The 23,607-nt window shown below is 46.4% G+C and overlaps 1 protein-coding gene across 1 annotated transcript; it reads left to right on the forward strand.

Moving 5' to 3' along the window:
* The first annotated feature begins 220 nt into the window (after positions 1-220).
* Positions 221-23,607, forward strand: PRCC (proline rich mitotic checkpoint control factor). Its single transcript, XM_060090765.1, has 7 exons — positions 221-946; positions 11,297-11,344; positions 13,963-14,529; positions 16,787-16,882; positions 18,583-18,726; positions 20,728-20,793; positions 23,162-23,607. Exons 1-7 carry the CDS (start codon positions 476-478, stop codon positions 23,246-23,248), a joined length of 1,479 nt encoding a protein of 492 aa, XP_059946748.1. The 5' UTR covers positions 221-475; the 3' UTR covers positions 23,249-23,607.

Below are 23,607 nucleotides of genomic sequence, written 5' to 3' on the forward strand. Positions count from 1 at the left end.
TAGTTACCTAGGAATTGTCAGGCGACCCCAAAAAAACTACTCATCCCAGGAGTCCTCGTGTCAGAGGCGGGTTTACCTCCCGTCTTTCTCCGCATCACTTAATCCTTCCTTGGACTCCAACTCCCTCCGTGCCTTGCACTGAGCTCCCTACGGCGGAGAATGGTGCTGTGGCCAAAATGCTTTCTGGGAGTTGTAGTTCGTATATTGGTGAGACGAGTAGGAGGTGGAGTGACTCGGCGGCCATTAGCTGTGTGTAGTTGCCCGGGACTAGGAGCTTAAGTGGAGAGGGAAGGCTTATTCGGTGGAAATCAACTGTGGGCATGGGCCTCTACCGGGGCTACCCCTAGAGTACGGAGAAGGTGGGCTTTTTGGTTCACCGTCCCGCTGACTGGCGGGGCCCACTAGGCCTCCGGACATCCCCGGTGTCAAGTAGGCCTCGTCTGCCGGCAAGGGCGCCCCAAAGGCGGGAGGCGCCATGTCGCTGGTTGCTTACGCCAGCAGCGATGAGAGTGAGCCGGATGAGGCTGAGCCGGAGCCGGAGGAGGAGGAGGAGGCGGCGGCCCCTACACCTGGGCCCACTTTAGGGGGCTTGTTCGCTTCTCTTCCCGCGCCCAAGGGTCCGGCCTTGCTGCCTCCGTCCCCCCAGATGCTGGCCCCAGCCTTTCCCCCGCCGTTGTTGCTGCCCACACCCACCGGAGACCCCCGGCTCCAGCCTCCTCCCTCCTTGCCCTTCGGTTTGGGAGGCTTCCCCCCACCTCCAGGCGTGAGCCCGGCTGAAGCGGCGGGAATTGGGGAGGGGCTGGGATTGGGGCTGCCCTCGCCCAGAGGCCCTGGCCTCAGTCTGCCCCCACCTATCGGCGGGGCCGGGCCCCCCCTGGGGCTTCCCAAGCCAAAGAAGAGGACAGAGCCGGTGAAGATTGCGGCGCCAGAGCTGCATAAGGGGGATGTGAGTATCTGAGGAGGGCACCCCCAAACTGTCCATTGGGTTTGGGCATGGGCTCAGCTGTAGGAGGGACTTGTGGAGATTCCGAGACTCCCTCCTGTAAATGCATCCGTTGATTCCGGACCGCTGGATTCCTGGTACAGTGCGATGAATTGAGCTGAAGTTTGTCAGCTTTGGGGAGTTAGGGTATTTGTCCATGCGGGTTTCTTCAAGCTGGATTCGCCTGCAGAAGGGCCATATACCATCACCTGGCACTGACAGGCCCAGGCCTAGGGACACTTGGTTCCATTCCGCCTTGTTGCATCTTCATCGCAGGCCAGTTTTCTTTTTTTTTTTCCTCTCTCTCTCTTATACTGAGAACGGCATAAAATCTGGCACCGTAGGTAACAGGAGACAGGATTCCTGAGCCCTTGCTGAACATTCAGGACTAACCTTTTCCTTTGCCTCTGAACTTAAAAGCATCAGGGTTCGGAATAAAAAGGATAGGAATCCTGGATTCTGTTTTTGAGGGGAGTTAGGGAAGAAATTGAGTGTTTGTTTAGTACAGATCGTTTGCCAGTTACTGGCCCTTTCCTTCAATTGTTACAGAACTCTGGGGGATAACATTCTAATTTTTACAGATGAGAAACAGGTGTCCAGTATGCATGATCTTACCTGGCAGAGGGCAGAGTGAAGAATAAGGGTTTATCTGAACTCCAGGCCTGTGCCTCAGTTTCACGGTTTATGTATTTCTCAAGCCTAGGTGAATTAGGACATTTGGGTCCTAGAGAGGCAACCAAGCTCTTGTCGTTCTCTGAATGTTGTATCAGAAAAATTGAAGGCCTTTTCTGAAGTGAGCGCTTTGGGGGATAGAGGAGACAGCCTAGGGGCAGGTAATACTTTAGAGTTACTTGGAATTCTTTCCATTCTCTCTCTTCTAAAAGGTTAATTGGGTCAATCCCTGGCTCACTTTTGGTAACCCTCTGAGAGAAGCTGATTCTTGCCCTTTCTTTTCTTCAGACTTCCGACTCTGCCTGGAGGCTATTTCTCTTCTCTCCCCCGTCCCCCACCATGTCCTAATGTTCTTTCCCTCACCTCTTTCAAATCTTGGCTTGAAAGACACGTTCTCGGTGAGGACTTCCTAGGCGACCTATTTAAACTGCAACTTCCTGTCGCACGCTCCTCCCCAACCCACTTCTTTTATTTTTCTCGGTAGCACCGCCATCTAAAATACTTTACCACCGTCTACTGTATATTTTATTTGCCTTTCTCCTTTTGCTAGTATACAAGCTCCATGAAGGTAGGCTTATTGTTTATTTTATTCGCTGCTATATCCCTGGTGGTTAAAACAGTGCCTGGCGTAAGCTGAGTACTACCTAAATATTTTGAGTGAATGAACTCAAATGAATATGGATTCTGTATAGAAGGAGTTTCCAGAATCTCCTTTACTACCTTGTTCCAAACTTTTTTCCATATCGTTTCCCCCTTCTTTCTCACCTGAGTTTGTCATTTCTAAGTTTAGGTTCCCAGAAAGCCTTGTATTGCTCCACTGAAACTTAGTTTGGTCTTGATTTAACCTGGAACAAAGGAAAGTCCCTGAGTAGGACAGAGGAAGATAGGTTTGTTGTTTGGGGTGTTTTCTTTTCACAATTTTCCCACCAACTTTTCTCGCAGCCTAATTGTGATATATGATGGAAGATGGCACTTTAAGCCTGCCTCTCTCCACCCTCCACAGTGACGGTGGAAAAGCTCATTTTTAGGTCTGCAAAGGTAGCATTAAGAAAGGTTTCTGGGGCTTCCCTGGTGGCGCAGTGGTTGAGAGTCTGCCTGCCAATGCAGGGGACACGGGTTCGAGCCCTGGTCTGGGAGGATCCCACATGCCGCGGAGCAACTGGGCCCGTGAGCCACAACTACTGAGCCTGCGCGTCTGGAGCCTGTGCTCCGCAGCAAGAGAGGCCGCGATGGTGAGAGGCCCTCGCGCCGCGATGAAGAGTGGTCCCCGCTTGCCGCAACTGGGGGAAGCCCTCGCATGGAGGCGAAGACCCAACACAGCAAAAATAAATAAAAATTAATCCTACCCCCAACAAAAAAAAAAAAAGAAAGGTTGCTGGTAGAGGCTGTAGAATCTTCCATTTAGGCTGGCTGAAGTGGCAGAAAACTCTGAGGACTTCTAACTATCCCTCCTTTGTAAGTATAATTCACTAAATTCCTGAGGTGAATCCTGATGTGGATAATTAAAATAAAGCCAAATTCTAGCCCTTAGCTGGTTCAGTTTCCCATTTTTGTTCTGTTCAAGTTAGTATTTTTGTTTTCTAAACATATGGTTCCTGGGAAGTGTAGCCTAAGAGAGTTCCAAGATGATTAGGTGAGAATGATCTTCACCTTTGAAATAGTTGTGGTTCTAAGGCCCTGGGGTTCCAAGCTCTGTGTCTTGTGCTTATTGGGCTCTCAGTAAACATTTGAGTGAATGAATTAGGTTTCCTTAAATAATTTCCCTTTAGGGTTTGGTGCTGAAGTAGAATTAACTCTGAATTTTCATTCATTCATTTGTTCGTTCAGTATTGAGCTGCTTCTCTGTGCCAGGAGCTAAGAGTACAGTAGTGAACATGATCGATCCTGTCCCAAAAGGAGTTTATGGTCAATGTGGGGGAGACAGACAAGGAAATAGATTTTAGGTCAAGTCAGAGAAGAACCATGATAGAGCTGGTGCCAGGGGAGCACTCCTCTGGGGCACTAATCCAGTTCACAGGTTGGGGAGGTTTCCAGGAGGAGTCGATGTCTAAACTTCAGAGATAAGACAGATGAGCAGAAAGTAGCCAGAGAAAGGGGCGATGGAGAGGAGAACATCAGGCAGGGGAACAGAATGTACAAAAGCCCAGAGGTGAGAGAATGAAAATGCTTTGGGGAACCTTTTGTAAGGCACCCTGGCTGGAGCACATGGGTGGGCGGGGCAGTGATGAGAGATGAAGCTAGAGAGAAAGAGGCTGAGGCTAGATGATAATGGGCCTTGGATACCATGCCAAGGCCTTTGTACATAATTCTAGGGTAGTGAAGAGCCCTTGAAGTCTGAGCAAGAATTCTCTGATCACAGGGTACTGAAAGATCTGGAGGGAGCAAGACTGACAGAGAGTGTGAAAGATGATGGCGGCCTGGATAAGGGAGTAGCGGGGGATGGAGAGAGCTGGAGGCTCCAGGTCTTTTTCTGAGGTAGACGTTTTAAGACTAGGGAATTGATTGGATGTCATGGGTGAAGGAGAGGATTCATGGCTGATCCCTTGCCTTTTGGCTCAGGCAGCTGGGAGGGTAGTGGTGCCATTTATTTAGGGAATACAGAGGCTGAGCAGATTGGGGATTAGATTTAATTGGTTAGAAACTGCTCCCAGCAGGCTTAAATGGAAATGCGTCATACAGCTTCTCTGCACATTTGATTCATTCTTCTTTTTTTTTTTTTGTGGTACGCGGGCCTCTCACTGTTGTGGCCTCTCCCGTTGGGGAGCACAGGCTCCGGACGCTCAGGCTCAGCGGCCATGGCTCACGGGCCCAGCCGCTCCGTGGCACGTGGGATCTTCCCAGACCGGGGCACGAACCCGTGTCCCCTGCATCGGCAGGCGGACTCTCAACCACTGCGCCACCAGGGAAGCCCGATTCATTCTTCTTTGTCTGCAGACCAGTTTCCACTTCTTAACTTTTGTTGCAGGTGAAAGATGGCCACCCATACCTCCTTGGTTTTTAGTTCCTTTCTTTTAGTGATTGGCTCAGATTGACCTACAATCTTAGTCCCAGTTCTGGTTTTCCAGGGGAGAGAATATGATTGGTTTGGGTAAGCTCATCAGTCAGCTGCAGTCAGGGGACAGAGTAGTACCAAATTTCTCTCTCCAGGTGCACTGCAGAATCAAATTCAGTCAGCTTTTGACTTCTGTGAGGAATTAGGAATGATCCATAAAATGGAGAATCATCCTTTCCTTTTCCCTTCTTACTGTTCGTTTTCTGAACAGTGGTTTATTGTTGATTTTGTGGGCTTAGGGGATGCAGACTTCTAAAATTAGGATACCAAAAAAACAAAATTAGAAGAATAAGTTTGCTGTAAGAGTTTTCTGTCATATAATGTGCATTACAACACAAATAGAAATTTTAGGGTTATCTGGATTAGCATTACCCATCCTTTTAGATTGTTTACCCAGGTAGTGGAAGATTTGAAGCTGTGAGATTGCAAGTTCACTAATTTTGCTAATTTCTATTAACCAAGTAATATAAGAGTTGACTGCGGTGGATTTAGCTAAGATTTAGCCCTAGATAGAAAGAGAAGGAGGAGCGTACTAACACCTGTGGGGCACTTGCATAGTGTCCGACACAGTGCTGGGCACTTCAGCGACTCTGTAAGCTAAGTGTTCCCCTAGTTTACAGGTGGGGAGATAGGAATTTAGAGAGCAGAGCTAAAATCACACAGTTTGGGGGTAGCAGAAGTCGTATTTGTACCCAGGTGTCTTCTGTTCCTTTCTATCATAGCGCCTACCAAAAAGATAGAAGAACCTTGAGCAACCAGAACTATGAAAGTGATACGACGAGCAGTGCAAAAGTGGGAGAGAAAATGAAGTCGTAACTGAAGGGCAGATGTAAGAACATATTTGAGACCAAAGGGTAAAGAAGTTGATGAATCTAGCTAATTGGGATAATAGCAGAGAGGAGTGTAGAAGTGATTAGAGTTCGGAGCCTGGGGGTAGGAGAGTCTGTGCTTGGGCCCTGATTTTCTTCTTGGCTCCTGGCCCTGGCAACTAGTGATTGCTTTTTTGGAGAGGGAGTCTGTCAGAACCAGAGCCTGGAAAGATAAGAGGGAGGCTGCCACGGGGAATGAGGCTCTGATAGATTAGCAGCTCCCACTGGGCCTGGCTTAATGGAAAATGTCTGTTTCCGTTCTTGCTCAGCAGTCTCTGGGTGTGTGTGTCTTGTCACTCTTGGCAGCTGGAACAGAGAGGACAGTGGTGGCCATTGAGGCTCAGGTTCTAATGAGGCCAAGAAGAAATACAATACTTTCTTCTTCAGAGACACAACCGGTTTGTGTCTCTAAAACCCGGGAATGCCTGTTCTGGCCCAGCGTACTTCTTCCAGCCCTGGGTTCTCCCATATCTCTAGCATCACCCTTCTTTCTGGGTCTAATGAAACAGACCCACTCAGATCACCATTTGCTGGTCTTTAGCATTCTCTAGGAATTGACTCCACAGCCTCCATTTAATATACTCCTGTGGAAAACAGTTTGGCAGGTCCTCAAAAAGTTAATTAGAATTACCATGTGATCCAGCATTTTCACTCCTAGGTGAAAAGGATTGAAAACAGACTCACACAGATACTTGTATGCCAGTGTTCACAGCAGCACTACTCACAGTAGCCAGTAGCCAAAAGGTGGCAACAGCCCAACTTATCAACAGATGAGTGGATCAACAAAAGTGTGGTATATCCATGCAATAGAATATTATTCAGCCTTAAAAAGGAATGCAGTCTGGTGCATGCTACAACATGGATGGACTTTGCAGACATCATGGTAAGTAAAATAAGCTAGACAAAGAAGGACACCTATTGTATGATTCCATTTATATGAGGTACCTAGAGTAGGCAAATCCAGAGATAGAAAGTAGAGTAGAGGTTATTGGGGGCTGGGCAATAGGGAATTATTGTTCAATAGGTACAGAGTTTCTATTTGGGATGATGAAAAAGTTCTGGGAATAGTGGTGATGGTTATACAATATTGTGAATGTACTTACTGCCACTGAATTGTACATTTATAAATGGTTAAAATGATAAATTTTGTCCGGAGCCTGTGCTCCGCAACGGGAGAGGCCACAACAGTGAGAGGCCCGCGAACTGCAAAAAGAAAAAAAAAAGATAAATTTTGTGTTAGATATGTTTTACCATGATAAGGGGAAAAAAACCCAGTATACTCATGTGCCTCTCACCATCAAGGAAGTTCTTGTGTCTTAAATACTGTATTTAGGCTAAGCCCATTGCTTCTAGCTGGTTCCTGATAGAAGCTGAATTAATTTTTCTTTTAAATGCTCCAAGACAGCTGTATCCCCCCCACTCCAACCCCTACCCTGTGACTGGAGGATATATGACACATCTCTTAGCTTTTGGCTTATTTATCTCCTCCTTTTTGGTACTCTGAACCGAAGTTTATTTTTTTTTGTTTGAGGTATTTGGATAATTCCTTGCTGAGCTTTCCTTTTGCTTCCTGTTAGTTTTCATTCAGGCCCCCACATGCCCATAAGTATTTTGAGTGGCATCTAGACCTCTTTTCATAGTGAACCAGTGAGTTCTGTGTTTCCAACCTCTTTAGTTGGCTAAAGTTAGTTCAGGGGGCAAGAGGTGGTTCTCATTCTATTTCCTCACCCTCCCAATGGCCCTGGACTTCCTGTGTGGCCCTGGGTAGATTACTGAATGTCTCGGAGTCCTGTTTGTCAGCTTTAAGAGGTCAAGATTTATTTTTACCCCTCCCTCAAAGATGAATAGTCATGACCTAAGAAGTGTTTAGGGGCTCAGCACATTTTTTTGAGGGTCTTAGTATTCTGTTTTAGGGAGTCTGTCATATTTTGTGCCCATCTTGAGATGATTTATAATGGGGTTCAGTAGGTTAGTACAAAATGTTCAAAGAAGGATGATTGTGAGTAGCCATAGCAGTTCTCTAAATCCAGAATTAATAAGGTGTTCCTAAAGTCTTTGTACAGTTTGTGTGTGTGTGTGTGTGTGTGGGTGTGTGCACGCGCGCACTTGCTTTTAAACTTAGGTTGACAGTGTACTGGAAACAATCTGACATTTAAGGAAAAATTGAATTTTCTTCCCACAGCTGATCTGGCCTTCAATTCTATTAGCCGTGGGACAGTTTGCCTACACTTTCAAAGTAGCCACTTTCTGTTTGTCACAGGATCTGAAAAATAAAAATATGCTTGTACAATTTTATAAACGTAATCATCTTAAACTTGATAAAATTTTATTTTCAGATTGTTTCCATTGGACATATTGCCTTAGATGTTAAAGTTTAAACGTGCCTGGGGACTTCATGAAAACCTTGTATACCCCATAGTGAGGTGGCTCTGTGTGGTCTGCTGGAAAGGAGAAAAGTCTTCACGGTCAGAAGCCAAGGGAAATGGTCAGTAGCCCCTGAGGCAGTGGGAGTTTGGAACAGAGAGAAAAGGTCAGAAATGCTTGGGTGTTTGGGGCTTAAGGCTTATTCTTTGGTTGTGTTTGACATCTTGGCAGACCAGAGAGAATAGTAATCCTTGAACTCTGTTAAGAATTTTAGTTTATATACATGTTCATGGGTAGTAGCTCATGCAGTCTTTAGAACAATGTTGTGACATGGATAAGTATTATTGCTAACTGAGGCTTGGGGGGTTAAATGGCTCCTTGGGGATCCTCCCAGCCAATGAATGGCAAAGCTGAGATTCAGACCTGTATTTCTGATGTTGTGCCTTGTGCTCTCGGCTGTGTCATGTGGGATCTAGTGGGATCTGATCAGTGTGGATCTCAGGTCTGGACATGCACAGCTCAGCTGCAAAAGCATGACAGGTGTCGCTGCAAAAGCACGGGAGCCTAAACTGATTCAGGTCCCAGTTCTGCCGTGTACTAGCAATTATTTAACCTCTCTGAGCCTTATATTCCTTACCTGTAAAGTTGAGATAATAATGCCTACCTTGAAATTTTATTCAGGATTGAATAAAAACTTGTGAATAAATTGCCTGACATGTAGTAGCTACTCAGCAAATGACTGTCCTGTTCTTTACTGCCCTTTCTCTTACCCCCATATTTAAGTATTAAGACAGATTTCTCTTTTTTTAAATATATATATTTATTTATTTTGTTTATTTGTCTTTGGCTGTGTTGGGTCTTCATTGCTGAACACGGGCTTTCACTAGTTGCGGCGAGCGGGAGCTACTCTTCGTTGCGGTGCATGGGCTTCTCATTGCGGTGGCTTCTCTTTGTTGGGGAGCACGGTCTCTAGGCGCGTGAGCTTCAGTAGTTGTGGCACACGGGCTCAGTAGTTGTGGCTTGTGGGCTGTAGAGCGCAGGCTCAGTAGTTGTGGTGCACGGGTTTAGTTGCTCTGCGGCATGTGGGATCTTCCCGGACCAGGGCTTGAACCTGTGTCCCTTGCATTGGCAGGCAGATTCTTAACCACTGTGCCACCAGGGAAGTCCAAGACAGATTTCTCTTAACAGTTTTTTTTAATACTACAATTGGCAGCAGTTAGTAATTAAAATCATTGTGTACTGACTACTGTGAGGTAATATTGAACCGTAAGATAGGGCCTTGGCTGTCAGAGTAAAGGGAAGAATACGCACGTGAAAAATGTAACATTTACAGAGCAAGCACAAATGAATCATTGTTAGCATGATGCCACCCCAGACAAATGAATAGCTTAGGGACACAGAGTGAAAAAGAGCAAGGTGAGGGCCTCCCTGGTGGCGCAAGTGGTTGAGAGTCCGCCTGCCGATGCAGGGGATACGGGTTCGTGCCCCGGTCTGGGAGGATCCCATATGCCGCGGAGCGGCTGGGCCCGTGAGCCATGGCCGCTGAGCCTGCGCGTCCGGAGCCTGTGCTCCGCAACGGGGGAGGCCACAACAGTGAGAGGCCCGCATACCACAAAAAAAAAAAAAAAAAAAAAAAAAAAAAAAAAAGAGCAAGGTGAGCTTCTTCAGAAAGACTTTAGGAGTTTCGAGTCAGGAAGTACAGAGTGCAGACTGACAGGAGAGTGAGAGGTGTCAGTGATTCAGGTAGGGGAGAGGGAGTAATAAGGTGGGGGACTTATGTGAAAGAAAGCACAAATGGAGGATCAGCCAATTCTTTGAGGGGATGTTAGAACCACACTTGATGCCCTTATCTTTTTACCGCCTTTATTACAGTTATTTGGGTACTTGTCATTCTTCTTAACTGGACTGTAAGTTTCTGGAGGGCAGGGACTTTTTTCATGTCATGGCACACAAGAAAATCTTTGAAGCACAGTGGGGGACGTGGTACAGGCTGTGCCTCTGGAAACCAGTGGGCCAGGACTCTACCTGCTCCAAGCCCTGCCTGATGCCCTGTGGGCTGAGTGGATCATTATCATGGTACCTATAACACAGCCATAGGACACCAGTTGGGAAGCTCTGTCTACAGTACCTGGCACAGTGTCTTGCATACAGTAGGTTCTGAGTAATGATGATCAAAATGTCCTTGTAGCACACAGATCCAAAAAGGAACCTGTGGACTTCCCTGGCGGTCCAGTGGTTAAGACTCTGCGCTTCCACTGCAGAGGACGTAGGTTCGATCCCTGGTGGGGAAACTAAGATCCCGCATGCCATGTGGTGTGGCCAAAAAAATAAAAATAAATAAAAATAAAATAGAAAAAAAAAAAAAAAGACCCCAAAGGAACTTGTGAGATCTGAGGGTCAGTTGAGAAAGATAAGATAGAGGATTTGAGTTCTTTAGAATCTTGGAGATGAATAGAATCTTAGATTCTTGCCTAATCACCTTTATTTACAGATGCCCCAAACCAAGGTGCTAAGAACAAATGGAACACTTTTAAGGTTCTCAGTTTGGATATTAATTTTTTAAAATAAAATGTGAAAGCTTGCTCTTCATATGCCTTGCATCTTTCTGATAGCTGGAGATGCTGAGGAACTGGTATTGAGCTAAAAGTTTAGACATTTTTAGTGTGAGAGCTTGTATTAGAAACAATCCTGATGAGTCAGAGGGGTAACACAGATGAGCTCCCTTCTTGCTCCAAATTCTCACAGTCATCATTTGCTCGCCTTCTTCCTGGACACAAACAACTCTGTCTGGCAGACAATAGATCATACTTGGAGAGGGAATGGATTTCTCCAATGGCTTTGACCTTTAATACCTCATAGAAGAGTAGTTAACATACCACTTAATCCCACCGGAGTTCCCCAGCCCTGTGGTTATGTAGTCTATATAAGTGGTTTTAGAAGTGAAACTGAGATTGGGTGAGATTGTGGGCCAAATCCCATTCATCTTCTAGTGGACAGATTTATAGGAAGAAGAATGGGTGTAGTTTTTTCTTTCCACCAAAGACTGAATGGGAGGAAGTAGTCTTAATTTAAAGGACTAGAAATGGATGCTAAGAAGGCTGTGCAACATGTCTGGAGGTATGGGAATGAGTGACCAGGGGTGGTCAACGCATACCTTGTTCTCTGAAGCTGTTTGAGAGCAGGAAGGAAGCTCTGCTTGTTTGGCTGGTTCTGGGGGGTGCACCTCTCATACAGAGGAGGGGCTCGGACAGGATGATGTCCCCTGTTGTCCAGTCCTTTATTTGTGCTTCATTTAATGTGGGTGCTTCTCCACTGTCCTTAAACAGTGAGGCCTTATTCCGTTTCTTTTTCTCTTAGTCAGATTCCGAGGAAGATGAACCCACAAAGAAGAAAACTGTCCTTCAGGTAAGCTTTGTGACGTAATAGAAGCCATTTTTTCTCTTCCCATATTGCTTCCTGAAAGACGGGAAATTTCCAGGTCAGGTTTAGAGCAAATGCAAGTATTGGACGACTGCCTGTTTGGGTGTAGTTTTGCTTTCCTGATAACATCAGACCTCGTGCTTCTCTACCCTCTCCTCGCCGTTCCCTGGCTTCAGCGCACTGGCGTCTCTCCTGGAGGACAGGCGTGGTAGGGAGATGAATTGGAACTCAATTTGATTCATTACATTTCAGGTAAAAGGATTATTTAGGAACGGTAGAATAAACGGATTGGTCAAAATGTTGTTATGGAACATCTGAACTTTAAAATTATCCATCTTCTCCCTGTCTCATTTTTAACCTGGAAAAGAAACACTTAAATAGCACTTACCAGGCACTAAGTGCTGTACCAGTGTTTAACTGATTTAATCCTCCTAATACTGCCTAAGTCATAGCGTTATTATCATCCCTATGTTACATACAAGGAAAATGAGAGCTTAAGGAACTTGCCCAAGGTCAGACAACTAGTGGGGACAGAGCTGGGGTTCAGACTGAGCCAGTCTGACTGTAGAGTCCAAGCTCTTATCTGTTGCATTTGGCTGCTGCTCTGTCATCAAGACCAGAAGTCCTTAACCAGACAGTGTCGGGAGATGATCTCGCTGCTGTTTCCTGTTTCCCCTTGTCCCCATGCCTTTATTCTGGCTCCCAGAAGTTTCTTCCTGTTCAGCTCCACACTTGGTGATTTATACACTCTCTGACCTCATGTTGATTATATGCCTCAGGAAGAGCAAAAGCAGTTCTGCCTTGAGACTTCCCTTGTGGTGCAGTGGTTAAGAATCCGCCTGCCAGTGCAGGGGACACGGGTTTGATCCCTGGTCCCGGAAGATCCCACATGCCGTGGAGCAGCTAAGCCCGTGTGCCACAACTACTGAGCCTGCACTCTAGGGCCTGCGAGCCACAACTCCTGGGGCCTGTGAGCCACAACTACTGAGACCTGCGCGCCTAGAGCCAGTGCTCCGCAACAAGAGAAGCCACCGCAATGAGAAACCTGTGCACCACAACGAAGAGTAGCCCCCGTTTGTCGCAACTAGAGAAAGCTGGTGCGCAGCAACGAAGACCCAACGTAGCCAAATAACAAAAAAAACAAAAAAACAAAAACAGTTCTGCCTTTATAAGGTTGCTGTCTCGTGATTTAGGTATATGATGCTGAAATTGCTCCTTCCCCTGACTCTGTTAAGGTGTCACTTCCACGGCTGGGAGGTGTTAGAAGGACAAAGTCATGTGAAAGAAAGATAACTAGTGAGAGTGATGATGTGTCCATATTTGTAGTGGGTGATGGAGGAGGAATCATGGAAGATACTGACTTGCTGAGACTGAATGAAGCCAGTTGTTCTCTGTTATCAGAATGACTTCCTGGAGGACGTGGACTGGCAACTAAAGAGATGAGAGGACACTGGCTCAGAAGGCACCCCAGGAGTAAAAAGCAGTCTTCCAGATGGTAGGAAGAGATGAGTGCATAGAGAAACTCTGAGCTGTTATGGCAGAGTATGGACCCAGCACTGCAAAGGGATGTAGCCATGATCCCAGATGTATCTGAGAAGTCAGACACTTTGAAGGTAGCCTGAGGATGTGCTCCACCTGCCACCTCAGTCTGCTTTTTATGAACCTGAGCCTCTGGGGTCTACCAGGCTGAAATGACCCAAATCTGTGAACACAGACAGCAGGGAGAAGAGCCCATTTTCTGGATGAACAGTTCTGCCTGGCCTGCTTGACTCAGAAGTCTTATTTTACTCATTCTGGGCATTTCTTGGCTGAGAGAGCTGAAGTACATGGGTACTCCAGAATGGTGACACAATGACCTTATTCCATTCTCCTTTTTCAGACTGACACCTCCCTCAGCCCTGCAGTTAGGGCAAGCTGGCCCTGTAGCACATGGAAAGCAGAATCCCAGAGATGCTTATGAATAAGAGCAACTCTGGTTGGGCTGAGGAACACTGGATAGGCTGAGCCAATTAGCTTACAAATTGATAAGTTAAATGCACGACTCTGGCGTAAGCAAGCTGAATATACCCCATCTGTAGGGCTTTCCTTGGGTGGGGGAGGGAACTTTTGGCGGCATGTATGAATGTCTTTTTTGGACATAGGCTTGCTCTTGAGTTTGAGTGGCAATCCAAAGGAAGCAGGGAGTAATCCCATGTTAAGAGGAACCTTTAGGACATAGAGGTTCACTGATCAGCTGGAGAGGGCCCTGAGCTTTTTGGGAAGAAGGATGATGTATTTGCCAAATGTATTTATCATATTTGCAAAAAAAAATCAGAGTCAGGGAAGGCTTTGTGGCAGAGGGAAGAGGAGCTGGGTTGAGATGGATGAGGAAAACAGGGATGACATCTTACCTTGGGAGAAGCGGACAGCAGAATGGCCTGAGGTAGCAGGAGTCAAGTCCAGTTTGGATGACGTTAGTGGGCCGAGGTTAGCCGGAAACAGGGCTGGTAAGATTTTAGGCTAGAGCACATATCTGTAATGCTTGTTCTTAGTGTCAGTAGTATGTATCATAACATCTCACTTGTCATCTTTCTTCCCTCCTTACCCAAACCTGGGCTCACCAGGGATCCAGTGAGGGGACTGGATTGTCCGCCTTGCTTCCCCAACCTAAAAACCTGACTGTGAAAGAGACTAACAGGTTGCTCCTGCCCCATGCCTTCTCCCGGAAACCCTCGGAGGGCTCCTCTGACACTAAGCCCTCCAGACAAGCTTCTAAGACCAAGCCCTCTTCTCTCGCCCCTGTTGTGGGCACCACAACCACCACTCCATCGCCCTCTGCTATCAAGGCTGCTGCCAAGAGTGCTGCCCTGCAGGTGACGAAGCAGATCACGCAGGAAGAGGACGATAGTGATGAGGAAGTAGCCCCTGAGAACTTTTTCTCCCTCCCTGAGAAGGCTGAGCCGCCTGGAGTTGAGCCATACCCTTACCCCATTCCCACTGTCCCTGAAGAGTTGCCTCCAGGCACGGAACCAGAGCCGGCCTTCCAGGACGATGCAGCCAATGCCCCCTTAGAGTTCAAGATGGCAGCAGGCTCAAGTGGGGCTCCTTGGATGCCTAAGCCTGGGGATGACTACAGCTACAATCAGTTTTCCACGTATGGCGATGCCAATGCCGCTGGTGCTTACTATCAGGTGGGTAGGAGGCATGGAGGGCAGGCCAGGGAATGTTGGAGTATGGCTGTCAGGGAGAGCTTTGAGCCAGTGATACGGCCTCTGTGGCATCACTTTGGGTGAATTAATGAATCTTCTGGTGTCTTGGTTTTTCTGTACCTGTCAGGCCTCAAAACATACTGCCTTTATTGCTAAAGCTTGTAGTCTGATAGGTTGAAACACATAATTGACCCGTTTATTCTGAAGACAAAATGTCATTTTAGGAGCTGATGAAAGGTATAGGGAAAAAGTGGAAGAGGAGCAGTCTCTAGTCTTAGAGATCCCAGGTAACTTCTGCAGGTGTGGGTGAGGAGGATAAGTGAACTGTGGCATAGACTCCTAGACAGCAGTGAGTCCAAGAAGAGTTCTGGAGGCGGGGAGTGCTGAGGACCGCAAGGGAGAGGAGGGACTGCAGAGGACAGGAGGGAATTTGGAGAGTCGAATGCAAAAGGGAATAAGGAGAATGGTGAGAGGCCTCGACTGAGTCACAGGAAGTTGAAGGGACTGAGGCAAGTCCCTGGAAAGAAGATGCTGGAGGACCATAGTTTGGGCAGAGATAGAGAATGGGGTTTGAGGGTGGTTTGGAGTTTGAATCTCAAACTATGTGAGTCTATTACTTAACTGCCTCTCTGAGTCTCAGATTTCTCAGCTCTAAAATGGGAAGAATACTAGCAACTTCAGGGTTGCTAGGTAGAATTACATTGGTTTAGTGTGCTGCCTGGAACATAGCAAATGCTCAGTAAATGGTTATGATAACTTTTTATTCAAATGTTATTTGGAAGAGCTGTTTAAATTGTTCTGTGTGGCCTCAGAGAGTGAGAATATATGAGGCCAGGTTGTAAATAGGTTTAAGAAAGACTTTTCCAGTGGTCAGAGCTTCCTGAGATGGAGAGGGCTCCCAGGAGTTCGGGGACTCACAGCAGTGGTGGAGGTGGAACAGAGGCCTCTGGCTGGTCCTGTGGCTGGGCAGCTGTAGGAAGTTTTCCTGCCAGCATGCGATGGTTTCAAGACTTCAGTCTTCTTCAGCCACTGTGATTCTCTGAATGGTCAGTGTTAATCTTGCCTACAGTCTAGGCAGTGGGCTTTGAAGGGACTCTGTTCTGATCAAAGACTTTGAGAACTATTTGCCGTTAAACCTTGTTGTATCCTGTAGGCTGATCAGGGACAATGCATCTCCCCTCAAGGTTGTTAGAAGGAAGGAGGAACATGAGTGTTTTGATCTCTTTAGCAGGCGAAAAAAAAAAAAAAATCTAAGAAACCACTAGTTTACATCCAGCAAATGAGTATCAGTTGGAATTCTGTATGCAGTTATAAACACTACTGAGGTAATCTGTGCAAATTAAAGCACTTTAAATACACTAGGGGCCCCTGCAATTTAAATGTATGTTATTTTCAATACTTTTAATGAAAATTAATTACTCTGGGTTTTTATGTATTATTTTTAGTCAGAATTAAACCTTATTTTTCATATAGCTCACTATAAAATGTTTTTAGAGGAGCATTTCTTGGAGTTCTGGGCAAAGGTGGAAGAATTAGGAAAAAGTGCAGGCCGGGAGGAAACAGTTTCTCAGCTCTGTGGCTGCCTGACTCGGCCACAGTAGGGTCCTTGCCCTTGCCTTCACCCCTCTTCCTCTAGGGTCCATAACAACATCTGGACAGCTCACCTCTATAGGGAAATCATCAATTCCTGAACTAAAAATCTGGTAATGCAAACCTGGTTTGTTCCCAGCTTTGTAAATTCCATACCACCCTTGTAGTGGTTGCTTTTTATCCGAGATCTGCAACCTCCCTGCCTGTTATAGGTGATCCCCTGTGTCCAGGGTGCTAGATAGGACGAGGAGCAGGAATGGCATGCCTCACACCTCTCACCTCTGCTCACACTGGATTCTACTGGGGTCTTACGAGCAGGAGCAGGGCTAAGGCACAGTAGAGGTCAGGAGTGGGAACCACTCTTGGGAAGCAGCCAGGGGAGCAGCGGGTAAATTGAAGCCAGAGAGAACGTCTTTATTTCTTACCTCTCTTCCCTAAAAAATATCCGTCTGTCTGGATGGTGCAGATGAGAAGAAAGTCTGGTTCTTGAGTTATAGGGTAGGTCCTTAGGATCTGTGCTTTTTACTGGTCCATTTGAGGGTCTGTAGTGTGGGTGTGGGTATCACCACTGCCTCTTTGATGAGGGTTTTCTTTGTCCCCTCTCCACTGTGCCCTCAGTTGGTGTGTTTTTTTCCCTCCTTGACTGCAGGATTATTACAGTGGTGGCTACTATCCCGCACAGGACCCGACTCTGGTCCCCCCACAGGAAATTGCCCCAGATGCCTCCTTCATCGATGACGAAGCAGTAAGTTAACAAAGCACAGGTGACCATCTTTGACCCCTGGACACCAGGTTTCAAATCTGAAGCTAAAGGAAATTCTTTCTTTTTTTTTTTTTTTTAAACTACATTCATTTAGGATTAGGTTTGGCAACATATAATTGAGAAACTTCGAGTAATACTGGCTTATGTAAGGGAAGTTAACTTTTTTCTTCATAAAAGAAGGCTAGAGGTAGGTAGGCGAAGGCTGGTATGGCAGCTCCACAAGCTGTCAGGGATCCAGTCCCCTTCTGATCATTACTTTGCCCATCCCTAGGTTGTGGCCTTTATTCTTATGGTTAGTGATAAGAATAAGAATGTAGCTAAGTCCACTGCCATCATTACTGCATACCAGGCAGCAGAGTGGAGAAAGAAAGTCACCTCCCCTTTTAGGAGACTTGCTGAAAGTTCCTAAGAACACTTCCCCTTCTGTCTTACTGACTAGAACCTGGTCACATGGCCATATCTAGTTGCAAGGAAATGTTGTCTTTTCACTGGGTGGTAATATGCCTAGCCAAAGTGTTGGGTTCATTCATACTAATGGAGACAGGGAGAGTGGATCTGGGGAGGGAACAGCAGCCACAGTAAATAACCCTGTGTTTCACATCACTGTGTTCCCTGCTGCTGAGCTTTTCCCCAACTCAGCACAAGGGAAGATGAAAACCCCATGTCCTGCGGCCATCTGGTCATGTTCAGGAGATAAAGTATTCCATCTGTAGGGAGGTCACAGCCTATTAGGAGTAGGTTGGAGAAATAGGGGATTCTACCTCTGTGCATGCAAGTTCTTATAAAAATAATTTTCTTCTCACCTTTTCACAGAAAGATGTGCATCCCTTTGCAAACTTCTGCCTGTGGTTAATACTGTGTTCATCCACCTCCCTGTGTATATCCTCCTTGACAAGTTCAGTAGTTAGGCCCTTTTTGTTTTAAGCCTAGGAGGCAGCAGAGAGCTCATCCAGTGGCAAAAGGCAGCTTCTTATGGGTAGAGTGACCCCAGGAGGCCTTGCTAATGCTCAGACCACAACCTGGGTTTCATTGCAGGTTTCTGAGTGTTATTGAATTGAATTCCCCTTTGCTCACACTCCTTCTAGGCGTATCTCCTGGTGACTTGTGGTGTGATTTTTTTTTTTTTTTTTTTTTTTGAGGAGGAAAGAGTAGCAGTCTCCTAGAAAATTTGCCAGGTCTTTTTTTGAGGCTTCCTCTCTTCCCATCTCTATGTTCTCCTTCTCTCATGTCTGGTCTGGTGTGCGGGCTGCTGATTTGGTGATACTGAACCAATGCGAAGGAACAGACATGTTAAAAGAACCAATTTTTAGAAGAAAAATCCTAAAAAATTTTTTTTTGGTACCCTTAATTTGAAAATAGTATGCAGTCCTTTTAGGCAGATACATTTTATAAATAATTTGAATACAAATTCATATCAGTGATTCTCTGCACTCACTTATGTTTGGGAATACATTTTGGCCTTCCTTTCCCTGAGGCCAGGAGAACTTCTGAGAAGTAGCCTTTCACCTGGCTTTAAGGCCACTTGGTAGGTGGCATGGTGAAAGGACATACTGCATAGAGAGAATTAAGGGTGCAATGGAATTGGGGAGGCCCAAAACCATTCCATAAACTCTGGATCCTTGGTGACCTCTCCTGACCCCCTACCCAGAACCCCCACGCCTGAATTTTTCCCCCTTTTCCAGTTTAAGCGGCTGCAGGGCAAAAGGAACCGAGGGAGAGAGGAGATCAACTTTGTGGAGATCAAAGGTGATGACCAGCTCAGTGGGGCCCAGCAGTGGATGACCAAGTCATTGACAGAAGAGAAAAGCATGAAGTCATTCAGCAAAGTAAGTGGGAAAGGTCTAGTGGGTGGCCAAAGCAAAATCTGACCCCATACCCCATTGTTACTGTCCCAGCACCTTTAGCAAACACCTGTTCCCCTTGGTACTGGAGTGTACACCAAGCCTTCCTGATAGAGCTTCCGCCTTGCAGAATTTTGCAGCACTTTGCTCTCCATCTGGATGGTGGAGTCTGGTTACTGAGATTGGATGGTTGAAACAGTTTCCTAACCTGCAGTTGGGAAGATCTCTGATATGTGTGGCTCCTTCCCTGGCTGGACGGGATCCATAGCTGCTCTTCCTTCTCTCTGCAATCATATCCCTCTCTCCATCCTGTTAAGTTGGGACCTGGCACAGCACATCTGTGAGGTGTGGGCACAGCAAAGCCTCAGAAGCCCTGAGGTCCTAGGTGCTGAGTGTACGTGTCCTTCTCTCTCCTTTCTTTCCATTATTTATTGTAGCCAGCTGCAGTCTTTTCAGATGCTTTATTCCTCACATTTCCCACACCACACTCCTACCTTCTCTCTGCTAGTTTTCTTCAGTCAGTATGATGAACATCTCTTCACCTAGTAGCTGAGTACAGCAAATGTGGACATTTATGAGCCTGCCACAGGGGGGAAAATGTGGGGAACCCTGGATTCTAGCCGAGCACCAGCAAGGCCAAGGTCGGGCATTTTATTCCCTTCTCTATCCATTTTCTTTGCTTTGTTCTGTGGCCACAGATGGCCATCTGAGCCCCAGCCATTTGTTTTAACTGAATGTTGGCGGCCATACAGGACAGAGCAAAGGATTGTGGTTAGATCAGCATAGATCCATCATTGTTTACTGGAAAAACCACTTAGGAGAGCATGCTCTACTAACTGTGGGTCGAGAAGCATCATCACATAGTAATAGCTACTGTTGTCAGTGCTCACTGTGGGCCAGGAATGGAGCTGGATGTTTTATGTTTGTCATCTTTAACTGTCATATTAAATGATATTAAATAGCATCAAGGAATTGGAGTTTGCCATTTTCCCAGGTCTAAGTTTTTTTTCCATCATCTCATTGTATTGAGCTAGATTGAAAAAAAAGGAGAGAAAGATACAGTTCCTGTCCTTGAGGGGTTTACAGTGTAGTTGAGAAAAAGAGATTTAAGGACACTTGAGTATAAATGATTATGGTGCAAATTGATTACATAAGTGCTGAGGAGACTCCAGAGAGGAGTTTTGGGAGTTGGGTGGGGCTGATTAGGAAGCTTCTAGTCTGAGACAAGACTGGCAGAGGACAGAAAAACCGCAGAATGAAAGCCCAGACCAATATAGACTTTGACAGTAAATCATTTGCATCAAAGTTTGGTTAGGGGTTCAGTGCAGTTACGGGTGGAGGCTGGAAGACTGGAGAGAGGTGGGGTGATGGTGAAAATCTAATTCCAGGGAAGTTGTTTGTTGGGGTTTCAGCCAGAGGTGATTGATGGGAGAGAGCTTGGTAAGCAGTAGGTAGGAGATAGGCTAGACATCTGGCCTGACTGGGGACAGGTGAACAGAGATGAAGAGGGCCTAAAGGGGAGATGGACAGAGTGGGTGGTGAGAGGGTCTGGAGGGCGGGAGGAAAGGAGGGAGGAAGGTCTCCTGTACCCTGGCACTTCAGCTGTTTTAGACTGACTGCAGGCAGTAAAGCTGGTAATCAAGTGCCCATTGCGGGCAGGACACCATGCTTGGTGCTGGGGGCAGGGTGGGGTTACTTACCAAAGACGTGTAGTAGACAGTCCTGATCCCACAGGATTTCCAGTCTAATGGGGATGTTAGCTGGGTATTCTAGGCAAGTAGTCTGAGCTTGGGATTTTTGCATAATGGCTTTAATAAAAATAACTGTAAGTATACAGACATAAAAACAGCTTCAAGCTGACTTTTTCCCCCTAGGATTTGGGCTGTGTATAGTTGGTTTCTTAATGCCCAACCTTGCCTCATTGGGGCACGTGAGAAACTTCCACTTTTCTTTCAGTGGGTTAATGATTGTTTTCTTCCCTTGCAGAAGAAAGGTGAGCAGCCAACAGGCCAGCAGCGGCGGAAACACCAGATCACGTATCTGATTCATCAGGTGAGAGGGCTGAGGGCCCTGGCCTGCTAGGCAGGATCCCTGTAAACCTGGGGATTTGAAGGCTGAGATCTAGGCTAAGAAGCTTCCAGTAGGCACCCTCCCCAGTTCTCCATACGGCCACTAGGTGGGGATGTGTCCTTCAGAATTCTCCTACTCTGCATCAGTCTCACTTCAGATAAGACTCAAGTACAGGTGCTTGGAATAAACTCTGTAAGTGAAAATTCAGATATTCAAAGCATAAAGGTAAGAGGGGAGTGAAATGGTTTATCACAGGGTTCTTTCAAATAGCAAGTTTATCTGATAATTTCAAAAACTTTAGGGACTTACCTGGTTGCGCAGTGGTTAAGAATCCACCTGCCAATGCAGGGGACACAGGTTCAAGCCCTGGTCTGGGAAGATCCCACATGCCACGGAGCAGCTAAGCCCGTGCGCCACAACTACTGAGCCTGCATGCCACAACTACTGAAGCCCATGCGCCTAGAGCCCGCGCTCCGCAACAAGAGAAGCCACTGCAGTGAGAAGCCTGCCCACCACAATGAAAACCCAATGCAGCCAATAAATAAAGTTAAAAAATTTTAAAAAAAACTTTAAAGAAAAATTGGTTCACCAACTTTTAGCAAAACATCCACCTCGTGAGGAAGTTGGTTTTATTTATGTTCTCCATTTCTGTGGCAGGAAACATCAGTGCAAATAATTCAAAATTACAGATAATCCAGAATATCTTCTGGAATTAGAATATGTCTTGGTATTTATTTGATAGGACCTCGCAGCTTTCAAATATTCACTGAATCACTAAATATCTTTTCCAGACCTACTGTACTAAATGCTGTCAAGGGTACAGACAGGAATAAGACTCTTTCCTGGCCATTTCCCTGGGGAGTGTATATGCTGGTTGGTGATTTCAGTGGCAAAACTTGCTTTCGTTGTTCTTATCATATTTTCACATTCATTTTCAGGGACTCCTTTGTACCCTTACCCTGTCTTGTTGTTTGTAGGAAAAGAATTTGAGGGTAGGGTCTTTCAAAACTTTTTAAAATTTATTTTTATTTTTTAATTATTTTTTTTTGCTAGCTGCTCCCCTGTAGGGTCTTTTTTTAAACTCAAACCCTTAGCACCCCACCCCATTCCAGGGGAAATGAGCAGGTATCAGCTAGCTTGTGGGAGTGGGGTTGAGGAGCCCTGTTTCTAGGGTGGCGCTTGTACCTTCCCAGAATGCAGTGTAGAGCCAGGAGTTGTCACGGTCAGGAGGAGAAAGCATTAATTCTAGTTCCTTCCAGTCAGTTTTTCACAGCTTCAATTTATACTTTAAAGTCATGTGAATTTCTAGGGTACCATATACACTGTATTCAACACAACAGCAAACTGTGGCTCCAGACTAAGTTATTATTGGTATGTGTCCTGTTTTTTTTTTTTTTTTTTTCTCGGTACGCGGGCCTCTCACTGCTGTGGCCTCTCCCGTTGCGGAGCACAGGCTCCGGATGCGCAGGCTCAGCGGCCATGGCTCATTGGCCTAGCAGCTCCGCGGCATGTGGGATCTTCCCGGACCGGGGCACGAACCCATGTCCCCTGCATCGGCAGGCGGACTCTCAGCCACTGCGCCACCAGGGGAGCCTGGTGTCCTATTTTGACCTGTCCGTCTTCAAGGCTGTCCTCTCCCACTTGGCTAGTTAGGTATCCAAGGTAACCAGTTGTCTTTCTTTCAGATGCCAAATTCAATTTCTCATTTGTCCATTTCCCACTTGAGCATCTCAGTTTTAATTCTAGCTGATGAAGGACCAGGATTCTTGAGTCTTTATTCTGCTTAAACCCTATTAGCTCCCCAAAGAGATGTTTTCTTTGCTTTCTCAGGGTCTTCCCCTTCTGCTTGAATAAGGAAAAATTAAATCTTTCAAGGGATTTGCTTTTTCCACATAATTGTTTTGATGGGAGAAAGACTTTATTTTTTATTTTTTTTTAAAGAAGATGTTGGGGGTAGGAGTTCATTAATTAATTTTTTTAAATTTATTTTTGCTGTGTCGGGTCTTCGTTTCTGTGCGAGGGCTTTCTCTAGTTGTGGCAAGCGGGGGCCACTCTTCATTGCGGTGCGCGGGCCTCTCACTATCGCGGCCTCTCTTGTTGCGGAGCACAGGCTCCAGACGCACAGGCTCAGTAGTTGTGGCTCACGGGCCTAGTTGCTCCACGGCATGTGGGATCCTCCCAGACCAGGGCTCGAACCCGTGTCCCCTGCATTAGCAGGCAGATTCTCAACCACTGCGCCACCAGGGAAGCCCGGGAGAAAGACTTTAAATTGGGAAGTGCACAGAGGCAAAAGAAAAATATTTCTCAGAACCTTAGTGTGACTCTCCCCTGCCCCCTCTTCCTCGCATAGGCTAAGGAGCGGGAGCTGGAACTGAAGAACACCTGGTCGGAGAACAAGCTCAGCCGCCGGCAGACCCAAGCCAAATATGGATTCTAGGGCTCTGGACCTGACTGCCCCCTGGATCTCCTGCTGCCCAGCTGGCCGGGCCCCCAGCTTCATCTCTGGGACCCCAGCTGTTCCAAGCCCAGGATCTCCTTCCCTGAGGACCCAGCCCTCGCCTCTGCGAGAATGAACATATTTGATAGATTTTTCTTAACAAAAGTTAGAAAATTCAGCTCCTTTCTGTCTTGGAGCTAGCAGAGACTCAAGTGATGCCTCAGAAGGGGCTCTGAGTTCTTGGATGGGAGTTTTGCTCCCTGTTGGGTGTGATGAAATGTTGAACCCCTCCATCCTTTTTTTTTTTTTTTTTTTTAAAAACCAGGGATGTCTGTTGAAATAAAACATTCAGTCTGACA

The sequence above is a fragment of the Mesoplodon densirostris genome, chromosome 2 (genome assembly GCF_025265405.1).
Source record: "Mesoplodon densirostris isolate mMesDen1 chromosome 2, mMesDen1 primary haplotype, whole genome shotgun sequence".
In the NCBI taxonomy this organism is placed as follows: Eukaryota; Metazoa; Chordata; class Mammalia; order Artiodactyla; family Ziphiidae; genus Mesoplodon; species Mesoplodon densirostris.

Coding starts and splice junctions, on each gene's coding strand:
- PRCC (XM_060090765.1), top strand. CDS start 476: ATGTCGCTGGTTGCTTACGCCAGCAGCGATGAGAGTGAGCCGGATGAG. Junction 947..11,296: donor CAGAGCTGCATAAGGGGGAT/GTGAGTATCTGA, acceptor TTTTTCTCTTAG/TCAGATTCCGAGGAAGATGA. Junction 18,727..20,727: donor GCATGAAGTCATTCAGCAAA/GTAAGTGGGAAA, acceptor CTTCCCTTGCAG/AAGAAAGGTGAGCAGCCAAC.